The following is an 11,672-nucleotide window of genomic DNA, read 5'->3' as shown; positions in this document are numbered from 1 at the left end:
TGATTGTGGCAGGCGTGAGTGGGACCGTGTGGTTTGGACACACTTTCAGAGTGTGCGAGGCCCGTGCCAGGGATTTGGTGAGCAGTAGGCTGTGTTTTACAATCTTTTCCTTGCTCTGACACTCTCAGCTAGGACTCGATGTCTCTGTCTGGGGATTAGTGAGGCCAGTGGTTCTCAAAGTGGGGTTCCCTGGGCTGGCAGCATCTCCTGAGAACTTGCTAAACATAAAACCCCAGGCCTTAGCCCAGATACAATGAATCCGACTTTACCGGGAGGGCCTAGCAATCTGCATTTTAACAACACCCCCTCCCCTGACCCCCGGGGAGTCTGATAGACACTTGAGAGTTACTGGCCTAAACCTGAAACAGGTAGGAGATCTCTTCCCAACCTCAGCAGGGAGTGGTGAGTGGAAAGAGGAGAACTTGGAGCCCCCTCTCAGATCTGCCCTTCTAGAGCAAAGACCTCCCCTGAGCTGCTCATTTAGTCTCCCACAGTCTCACAGAGCTGCTCATGCTTGGGGACCACCCTACAAAGAACAGCTTTCTTATCTGGATGTGACATCTCTTCCACCTTTGTCCTCACTATTAACCTCTACAGAATATTCTTCCTTTTGCAGGAAGCCTTCCAGAGCTCCACCAGCTCATAATTGCTGGTAGAGATGTGAACTCGTGTTAAAACTACTTGTTATGTGTCATTCTTTCCCTAAACTATGCCATCCATGAGGACAGGCCTCAGACGTTAGCATACAGTAGTTTGTACATAGTTTGTACACAGTATTTCTTCCATGACATTCAGCCACTCAGTGTTTTCCAACTTCTAATATAAATTCAGTAAATATTTTTTGTGTTCATTTGAAGAGCTCACCCAGTGTTAAATTTTCTTATATATGTATCTTCTATTTTATCTCATTTTATTTGGAGACAAAGTCTTGCTCGGTCACCCAGGCTGGAGTGCAGTGGTATGATCTCAGCTCACTGTAACCTCTGCCTCCCAGGTTCAGGTGATTCTCCTGTCTCAGCCTCCCGGTTAGCTGGTGTTACAGGTGTGCGCCATTACACCTGGCTAAGTTTTGTATTTTTAGTAGAGATGGGGTTTCACCATGTTGGTCAGGCTGATCTTTAACTCCTGACTTCAGGTGACCCAACTGTCTCACCCTCCCCAGGTGCTGGGATTACAGGCGTGAGCCACCGTGCCAGGCCTATCTTTTATTTTTATCCCTCCCATTTTGGTTATATAGAGAGGGGATTTTTAATTTTCTCCTAATTTTCCCCAATATAAGTGTGTTTTCACTTAACAATCTGATTCCCTTTACCATGTATAACAAGGTTTGCTGAACTTTTAGACACTGTTGTTCCATCATTGTTTTCCCAAACGTCTATTTGCCAGATGCGAGTAGAAAACTGCTAGAGAAGGCGGGGTGCGGTGGCTTAAGCCTGTAATCCCAGCACTTTGGGAGGCCGAGGCAGGTGGATCACGAGGTCAAAAGATCGAGACCATCCTGGTCAACATGGTGAAACCCCGTCTCTACTAAAAATACAAAAATTAGCTGGGTGTGGTGGCACGTGCCTGTAATCCCAGCTATTCAGGAGGCTGAGTCAGGAGAATTGCCTGAACCCGGGAGGCGGAGGTTGCAGTGAGCCAAGATTGTGCCACAGCACTCCAGCCTGGTGCCTGGTAACAAAGTGAGACTCTGTCTCAAAAAAAAGTGAAAAGAAAAGAAAAGAAAAATGCTAGAGAAAAATTTTAAATCACAAATTGGTTCAGTTTTTCTGATATTTATAACATGGGTTGGGATAGAGATTTCAGATAATCAAGAGGATCCATACCTATTAGAGGTGGTTTGTCAGTAGTATCCAGAGACCACTTCCCTGGGTGGGTCCCTATATAGCACGGAGGTCAGAAAAGGGCCAAAATGTGTGTGCTGAGATGTCTGGAAAGACTTGAAGAAAGGCAGGCAGGAGGCCAAGAAGCTGCCTCCTTAGGGGTGAATGTTAGAAACTGTCACTCCATTTACTGATCACCTACTCATCACTGGGGACGAAATTAACACGGACCATGCCTGTTGGAATCTCAGGGTTTGGTTAGGGAAATGGATAACTGAAACCTGAAGTGCTATCCCATTTGGTAGATGCAGAAGGGAAATACAGAGGCTTCGGGAACATTGGCACCACCCACAGTGGTGAAGGCAATGCTTCCTGGAGAAAAGTGACTTCTGAATAAGTGTCTGAAATTTGCGTGGGAGTCAGCAGTGAAGAGAAGGAGTACAAAAGGGGCCTGGTACAAGTTCCATGGGAAAAAGTTGAGCAAGACTCAGAGGCACGAGAAAGAAGTTTCTTTTAAGCAGGTCTTGTGTGAGTTGCAAAGCTGCAGCCCTCTCAGGAAATGGTTCTCCAATTTGAGATCTATTCTAATCCACTGAAGGGTGTGTTAAGACTCAGATTGTTGGGCCCTCCTGCAGAGTTTCTAATTCTGTGCCTCTGAGGTGGGGCTGACAATCTGCATTTCTAACAAGTTTCCAGCTGCTGCTGCTGCTTGCTGGTGATCTGGAAAGCACACTTTGAGAATCACTGGTCTAAGGGAAGGAAAAATTACCAAATATACAGGCTCATATTGTCTTTAACACAAGCCTGAGCCTCATGAAGGGGTCTACTCTTATTCTGATTTTACAAATGAGAAATATAGTCAGTGAGGTTGAATCATTAACCCCAGATCCCAAAGGTAGCAGATGTTGAAGCTGGTATTACTCATGTTCTTTGAATTGGTCCAAGCTACTTCCCAACTACCTCTGTTTCTCAAGCCAGCGATAGAAAAGTGGAGGGGCTGCAAATGAAGACAGCAGACTATCCTGCTGCTATTTGATAAGTGATATTTCAGAGTGACTTGGGTGGGGGGGACGCAGAGAGGGACTTATAGCCACCTGCTCCTGCCTCATCCTTTTTTTCCTTGGAAGGGACTCAAGCCTGGGGAGAATTTCCTCGTGGTTAGCGGAGGAAGTGAATCCTGCAGTCTGCGCGCATCATTCCAGAGAAGATCACTAAGACAAAGGTTGAGTCAACAACACGGTAAAAGCTGATTATCAGCTATTTAATCTCTATTAAAGGTTTTGCAAACAATTTGAGTTTCTTGAACGGACAATAAACTCACCTGTTTGGTTTTTTTTGAGTGTTCATCAGTGACATTTATGAATATTTATTTTGTGCTGAGCTCCGGGATTCATACCCAAGACAGACATGGTTGGAACCTTACAGAATCAAACTAAATAAGTGTTCATCACAGAGCACCCAGATAGCAGGCAGCTGCTGGCCCGCGTAGGTCCTTGCAGGACTGGGAAACAAGTTGCAAAATGATGCCCTTTCTGAAAAGAACTGTTAGATGTCACTGTCTAATATGGTAGCCACTAGCTACCTGTGACTAGTTAAGTTTAAATTAATTAAAATGGATTAAAATGTAAAATCGGGGCCGGGCGCGGTGGCTCACGCCTGTAATCCCAGCACTTTGGGAGGCCGAGGCAGGTGGATCACGAGGTCAAGAGATCGAGACCATCCTGGTCAACACGGTGAAACCCCGTCTCTACTAAAAATGCAAAAAATTAGCTGGGCACGGTGGCGCGTGCCTGTAATCCCAGCTACTCAGGAGGCTGAGGCAGGAGAATTGCCTGAACCCAGGAGGCAGAGGTTGCGGTGAGCCGAGATTGCGCCATTGCACTCCAGCCTGGGTAACAAGAGTGAAACTCCGTCTCAAAAAAAAAGAAAAAAATGTAAACTGGGGTTCCTCGGGCATACTAGCCAATGTGAAGTGTTCAAAATCTCCCTGTGGGTAGTGCTACTGAATTGGACATTGCAGATTAGCTTTGACAGACAAATAGACACTGTTTTCTATTCGTTGCCCTTGTTCTTATTTTCTTCACCCTTTTTCCACCTTCTCTCTTTTTTTTATACTTTAAGTTCTGGAGTCATGTGCAGAGTGTGCAGGTTTGTTACATAGGTATACACGTGCCATAGTGGTTTGCTGCATCCATCCCCCATCACCCATATTAGGTATATCTCCTAATGTTATCCTTCCCCAGTACCCCACCCCCTGCTATCCCTCCCCTAGTTCCCCACCCCTCAACAGGCCCCAGTGTGTGATGCTCCCCTCCCTGTGTCCATGTGTTCTCATTGTTCAGCATCCACTTATGAGTGAGAACATGCAGGGTTTGGTTTTCTGATCTTGTGTCAGTTTGCTGAGAATGATGGTTTCCAGTTTCATCCATGTCCCTGCAAAGGACATGAATTCATCCTTTTTATGGCTGCATAGTATTCTATGGTGTATATGTGCCAAATTTTCCCTGTCCAGTCTATCATTGATGGGCATTTGGGTTGGTTCCAAGTCTTTGCTAATGTAAACAGTGCTGCAATAAACATTTGTGTGCATGTGTCTTTATAATAGGACAATTTATAATCCTTTGGTTGTATACCCAGTAATGGGATTGCTGGGTCAAATGGTATTTCTATTTCTAGATCCTTGAGGAGTCGCCACACTGTCTTCCACAATGGTTGAATTAACTTACACTCCCAACAATGGTGTAAAAGCGTTCTTATTTCTCCACATCCTCTCTAGCATCTGTGGTCTCCTGATTTTTTAATGATCGCCATTCTAACAGGCGTGAGATGGTATCTCGATGTAGTTTTGATTTGCATTTCTCTAATGACCAGTGATGATGAGCATTTTTTCATATGTTTGTTGGCTGCATAAATGTCTTCTTTAGACATTTAGAAAAGTGTCTGTTCATATCCTTGCCCACTTTTTCATAGGGTTGTTTTTTTCTTGTAAATTTGTTTCAGTTCTTTATAGATTCTGGATATTAGCCCTTTGTCAGATGGGTAGCTCACAAAAATTTTTCCTCATTCTGTTAGTTTCCAGTTCACTGTAATGATTGTTTCTTTTGCTGTGCAGAAGCTCTTAAGTTTAATTAGGTCCCATTTGTCTGTTTTGGCTTTTGTTGGCATTGCTTTTGCTATTTTAGTCATGAAGTTCTTGCCTATGCCTATGTCCTGAATGGTATTCCCATGTTTTCTTCTAGGGTTTTTATGGTATTAGAGCTTATGTTTAAATCTTTAATCCATCTGGAGTTAATTTTTGTATAAGGTATAAGGAAGGAATCCAGTTTCAGCTTTCTGCATATGGCTAGCCAGTTTTCCTAACACCATTTATTAAATAGGGAATCCTTTCTCCATTGCTTGTTTTTGTCTGGTTTGTCAAAGATCAGATGGTTGGAGATGTGTGGCATTACTTCCGAGGCCTCTGTTCTGCTCCATTGGTCTACATCTCTGTTTTGGTACCAGTACCAAGGTGTTTTCATTGCTGTAGCCTTGTAGTATAGTTTGAAGTTGGGTAGTGTGATGCCCCAGCTTTTTTCTTTTTGCTTAGGATTGTCTTGGCTATGCAGGCTCTTTTTTGGTTCCATATGAAGTTTAAGGTGGAATTTTCCAGTTCTGTATAGAAGGTCAATGGTAGCTTGACGGGGATAGCATTGAATCTATAAATTACTTTAGGCAATATGGCCATTTTCATGTTATTGATTCTTCCTAACCATGAGCATGGACTGTTTTCCCATCTGTTTGTGTCCTCTCTTATCTCTGAGCAATGGTGTGCAGTTCTCCTTGAAGGGGTCCTTCACATCCTTTGTTACTTGTATTTCTAGGTATTTTATTCTCTTTGTAGCAATTGTGAATGGGACTTCACTCATGATTTGGCTCTCTGTTTGTCTGTTATTGGTGTATAGGAATGCTTTGATTTTTGCACATTGAGTTTGTATCCTGAGACTTTGCTGAAGTTGCTTATCATCTCACCTCTTTGTTCTATGCACTGAACAATTATGCACACACACACACACACACACACACACGGAGTGCAGCGTTAAATGTGTCTACTGGATGACAATGTATTTCTAGATGGCTGCACAGAAATAAGATTCAACATGTATAAATTTGTGCATATGAAGGGTTCTGTGTCTTAGCTGATCTTACAGCAAGAAACACACACACAAAGAGACATACTAGGGAGTTACTAAGAGGGGCTAACCTTTACTAAGCATTTTCCAGTGCTCCAGAACTGTGCCAAAATCAAGGCCTTCTCTTATTTAATACTCACTGCCAGACTCCCAGGGAAGTGCTACGTTATCTTCCTCTTGCAGATGAGGAAACAGAGGCCTGAAGAAGCAAAATAAGGGCTGATGCTTGCAGAGCTGACATTTAAACCCAGATTTGTGAAACGAGACGGAGAGAGTCTCATTCTTTAATTTCTGTCCTTGTGAACCTCTAGAATTGCAAACCATTTATTCAAAAGTAAAAAAAATAAGACTAAAGTGAGAAAATGCATGTTCATTGAACTTTGTACATCAGGTCCTTACCTGCTGGGATCCACTACCAGCTTCAACATTCTGCCAGGCCCACGCTGCACAGTGTTGGTGCAGCACGAAGCGCTCATGGTGCTTGGCATTTCTAGACTACAGGATGGTGTCTGAGACATGGACAATAGGTGATGGCTATGGGAGGTAGCGTACAAGAGCTTTCAGAGATTCTGCCGAAGTTCCTGTGGCTACACAGACACAGCGCCCTCCCTACTCCTCAGCCCTGTATAGGAGTTGTCATTGAAACTCCTGCTGTCACAAGGAGCAAGTCCAGCCCAGAGGGAGATGGGAGGGGGCCCTTGGGGAGGGCATAGCCCTTGATGTGTGATCTCTGTGGTCACTGATGGGGCACATTCAAGGTGGACAGTGTCAGCCAATGACAGGAGAATGCATAGATTTCAGTGTTCTCTGAAGACCATCTAGAATATAAAGTCCATTGCATTCCACTGGTGTTTCCTGAGCACCTACTTTATACCTGGCATTGGACTCATTAGTGGAGCTTGAGTTCTAGCCTCAAGGGCTGACTCAGCAGAGACAGGATTGCCTCCTGGTCATGAGCCTGGGCCCTCGCCCAGGAGAGCCTCGTTTTGAAACTTGCTCCACACTGCTCAGTAGCTCTGTGACTTTAGGCAAGTGACTGAATCTCTGTGTCTCTGTTTCCCTATCTGAAATAAGGGCACTCAAAGACAACCCACTTCCTATGGTTGTTCTAAGGGCTAGATGAGCTCATATTTGAAAAACATGGTACCCGACCCATAATACGCCATCAGCAAATACTGGCTGCCTGTATGATTGTTACTTGTAGGCATTCTAAGTCCAGTTTCTCTCCCTACTGCTTAGTGGCCTTGAGTTGACTTGACAAATTCTTTTTTTCTTCCTCTAAGCATCAGGCCCTTCATCTCTAAAATGGAAAGAGTAGATACGTAAACTAGTTCAGAGGTTCTTAAACGTTCCTGATTTTGGTTGTGGAGTCTTGTTCAAACAAAATTATGGTGGCGATGCCTGAACGTGGAGTTTTTATGGTTGTTTTGCATAAAGTCTCGCACTTTATTCATAGCCTCAAACTTTTTTGAGCATCTTAGAGCCTTAGTTTCCTCTTCTGAAAATGAGACCATTCATAGAACTGACCCCATGGAGTTGCTGCAGTGAAAAAATATGTGGTGCATGTAAAGTGTTTAGCTCCTACAAAACGTCTTGTTTATCCTGCCTGCCACTATCTCTCGTGTTTCAGGAGAACTTCTCACCCACTGCTGTGGCTCCAGCGGTTCCACCGTGGGAATGGGTCCTTGTGGGCCATCTCAGAAAAACACTGGATAGATGCTAACACCCCTCTGCCTCTACGGGTGCAAGCGTCATGACTGGTAATCAGGCTCCCAGCAAGCAGATGAAAAGCATGTGCTTAGAAGTACTCGGAGCTCTTGTCAGACTGTTAGGTTCAGTGAAGGCTACAGATCAATGGGCTTTTCAATATGCCAATACGTTTCTACTCTCAATATGCCAATACGTTTCTACTCACAATCTATCCTACTAGTGTGAATATTAGCAATAGCATGATGGTGGTGCATTTGGGGAATGAGCTGGGGCAGAAGACACAGAATCTCTACAGGGTTCTTTAAACAAGCATTTTTAAAATGTAGAGATCTTTTTCCTGCTCCAGAAAGTTAGATTTATTGAGCTGAGTCAAATAACTGTACATCCTGACGGCACCGTTGCAATCATCGATCCGCTCTGAAGCTCTCCTGCACGTTGCATTGCCATTTCTATAAAGAGCATGTTCTCAGAAATAGGTGTGATCTGGTAATGGCCTATGGGCTGGGTCCTGCCCACTGGAGAGAGTGGCATTCTGGAAGATAGGCAACCAATGGGCGAGAGACACTTGAGCACCCAGGGTGATTCCTAGCTGAGCTGCTCTCAGCTAGTGCATATCTGGCTAAGTGAGCCAGACTCTGGGGTGAAATATCCCAGAGGATGCTTTTCAATACTCAGCACAAGAAGGGAAGGGGAAAAGAAGAGCTTGGTCATGATCTTTTGGTTTTAAAATTGAGAACATTAAATTTTCAGTACCAATTTGGATTTGGTAAACATTGTGCAGGCTTTGCCCATTGCTTGATATATGTTGAATACTTCTACTTGATGTTTAATTGTGGGTACGCAGTATGTGAAGTGTGTGCGGGTTTTTGTGTGCGTCTTAGAGTACATCCAAATTAGGTGTGGGTTTCTTTGCGAAAAACATATCTTGGCGCTTATAAAACCACTAGTCCCGAGAATGAGGCCTGACTCACGGTCTAAGTACAGCAAAGGTTTCCTAAATTTGGGTTATGTTTTTAAATTGATTTTTATTATAAAACAACCACAAAGAAATTGCAAATCTTTTTTTTTTTTTTTTAACATCTAGAGGAGTATTTGAAAAAAAAAAAAAAAAAAAAAACCTTTCATTTACCCCTTTCCCATAGTCCAAATTTTCCCTAGAGGAAATTTCTGCTGACATTTTAGTGAATCCATACATTTAGTGAATCCATATATTTTCTGTACGCATACACATGGTTATTTATGTACTTTTAAATAAAGATAATCATATTATTTATACCATTTTTCAATTTTGTTGATTCATTTAGTAATATTTGACTTGAATTTGGATCGAATTCCTATCAGATTTCAAGTTAACAGTGAGGAAGTCATTATGAGCTTTCAGTGAAGTTGAAAACTAGGGAAATGGTCAATGTTGCTGCTGTGAAGGGAAAGCAGAAATGAAAACCAAAAATATGAACCGAAGCTGAGGAGGAGACAGGTCAGAGAAGACGCAGCACTAGACCTGAGTGGAATGAGCAGGATTTGGTGCACCTGTCATCAAATATAGGATGAGTTGCCTTCGGTGGGGGTTGACAAGAAAGACAATAATGGCCGTTCTGCAAGGGTGACTCCCAGTGAACCACCTTCTGGTTTTCACACACTTGTGGGATCACTTTTGAATGAAATCTGAGCTGGCCTGGCACTCATGTTAAGCTGTCGAATGCAGAGGGAGTAATATAACGTTGATTTCAGGCCCAGCCTTTAAGGGGACTGTCACTTTTGCTTCTTACTTAATGAAATGTTCACTCTTGGGAGGCCTGAGTCACCCTACAAGAAGTCTAGCTACTCATCTGGAAAGGCCACCTAGAAAGGAATAGTCCTGAGATGGCAAGAAGCAAATGAGAGCTATCACAGGGTTCCTGTGTGCAGATGACTCTACCGCAGCCACCACTTGATGAGAGACCCTAAGTGAGACCAGTATAAGAACCACCCAGCTAAGTCCAGTTAACCAACAAATTGAGAATAAAATGCTGTGTTTTTTTGTTTTAACAGATCTTTGTTTTGCAGTCATTTGTTGCACAGCAATAAAGCACTAAACACAGAGGTGGTGGCTGGAGTATGCATTCTTGTCAAACATGTTTACAACAAGCATGATACATTCTCAGGCAATAGAGAAATCTGTAAGAATGGCCACTACAACGTAAGGCTCTTGCACATGGGTTTCAAAAGTGTTCAGCTCCATGATCAACATGTTAAGTTTTTAGCTGAATTTGGTTTTGAAATTCCTTTGATAGAATAGGAAGAGGAAGATTACAATTTTATCCCTGGCCAGCATCTATTCTAAACAAGAATGGAATAGAATTCTAAACAAGAAACAAGCCTACATCTTCTTAAATGGTGGCATAAGCTATAGGGAAACAGATGAACAGACCTCTATCTAGGGGTGTTTGTTAATTATATAGCAAAAAGTGAAAAATAAAAAAGAAGACCAAAAGAAAAGCATCAAGACAATCTAGAACAACTCTATATTCTGAAAGATATAACGATTTGTAAGCAAATCACTTGTCTCACTCCCTAGGACATCGGTTGGCATAATTAGTTAATTCTTGGAAAGAGTTATGTGTGTCTTCTTTATTAATTGACATTTTCCTTTAACAAGGAACATAAGGACCAGGAAAAAGTGTCATCACCAGAGAGTAATGGGTTTTCTTTTGAGAAGCCCATGTGTTTAATGAGGAGAGTATCTTTCATCCTGCAGCATTCCAAAGGTATTTAGAAACTTTATGGGGCTTGAAATGGAGCCACCTCTGGCATGAAACCCGGGAACACCTCTCGCCATTTGAGGACAGGATGTGCAGATGCCAACCGAAACTACCCAGAGCACATAATTACCAGTTGGAATTATCAATTACCAACTGGAGTGGGTCCAGGGTGCAGGCTCAACTCCTGTGACAAACATCAAGGGCTATTTAAAGACCACACATAGTTTGATATCTTTGTTTTGGCTTCATCACCATCTGGGACCCCAGAGAAGGGCATATATTAAATAGATTAAGTCTTCCCTGGTGGCCAATGTTGGGTTTGAACTCACAAAAAAGAGACCTCAGAGTCAGGCCCGTGAACCACATTTGACCCTGCTGCCCACCTGGTCTGGGGATTTGAGCGGCAAGCTTTGAAGAACAGAGGATGCTGAAAGCTCTGATGTGGTCTGTTCTATCTGCTCCTGTCTGGGAAGCCACAGTGTAAACCAGCCAGGTGCCTGGAATACTCTAGTAAAAATATGCAAAGACATAGGGGTGCTGAGAGATGAATGGAACAACTTGAGAGACACTCCAAACATGAGCTGGGGCCCATGCCTGACTCACACGCATGGCTGGCATGTGACTGTGCCTCTGAATGTGATCTGGACGGCATATGAGCTGCGGATCTGCTTGTGAGTTCATACTGGCCATACACATATGATTTTGAGTTTGTTTGCTTGTTTGCCTTTCAGTTTTATTTATTTATTCAACAAATAGCTACTGCCAGACAGCAGTACAAAGCAGAGCAAAATAAATAAGGCTCAGTCCTCCAGAGCTTAAAGTCAAGTAATGGGCAAGAGAGGGAATCACATAATTCTACTTCCATGTGATAGTAGTGTAAAGCAGTTCGTTGCAAATGAATTTTCTAGTGTGAATGCTCATATCCAACAGAGTATATGTAAGAGTGCGTAACTCTATGTTGTAGTGCATTTGGTAAATCACAGAAGCGTACCAAGTGGTTCCAGCAAATTTGGGCCATTGGAACACTCTTTGGTGATGCTAGGGTCATAAATGGAGCCTCAGAGATGTGTTTGGGAGGTGGGAGGTAGAGGTAGGAACAGGATACTGAAATCCAAAATCTAATGCCACAGTTACTCCACCCCCATCCCTTTCCATGAATAAATTGACACAGACTGGATTCAAGTTTAGAATACAGGGAACAGCGTAATTGTTACTGGGAATAATATTGT

The 11,672-nt window shown here is 43.1% G+C and overlaps 1 protein-coding gene across 16 annotated transcripts in view; it reads left to right on the top strand.

Moving 5' to 3' along the window:
- Window positions 1-11,672, top strand: part of LOC128930282 (uncharacterized) — a 968,777-nt gene that overhangs the window by 676,201 nt on the left and 280,904 nt on the right. For 15 of the 16 annotated variants that reach the window (XR_013530207.1, XR_013530218.1, XR_013530219.1 and 12 more), the window contains one exon: window positions 2,951-3,062. Coding sequence is in view for 3 of the 16 variants with exons in the window: in XM_078357820.1 (XP_078213946.1) it covers window positions 2,951-3,062 (112 nt within the window). In the remaining 13 variants the exon portion in view is untranslated. Of the gene's footprint in view, window positions 1-2,950; window positions 4,018-11,672 lie in introns of those variants that run through there. The other variant, XM_078357817.1, reaches the window with a different exon arrangement.

Source organism: Callithrix jacchus, chromosome 20 (assembly GCF_049354715.1).
Source record: "Callithrix jacchus isolate 240 chromosome 20, calJac240_pri, whole genome shotgun sequence".
Classification (NCBI taxonomy): Eukaryota; Metazoa; Chordata; class Mammalia; order Primates; family Cebidae; genus Callithrix; species Callithrix jacchus.
Note: the sequence above shows the minus strand (reverse complement) of the source record. Positions and strands in the feature narration are given on the sequence as shown.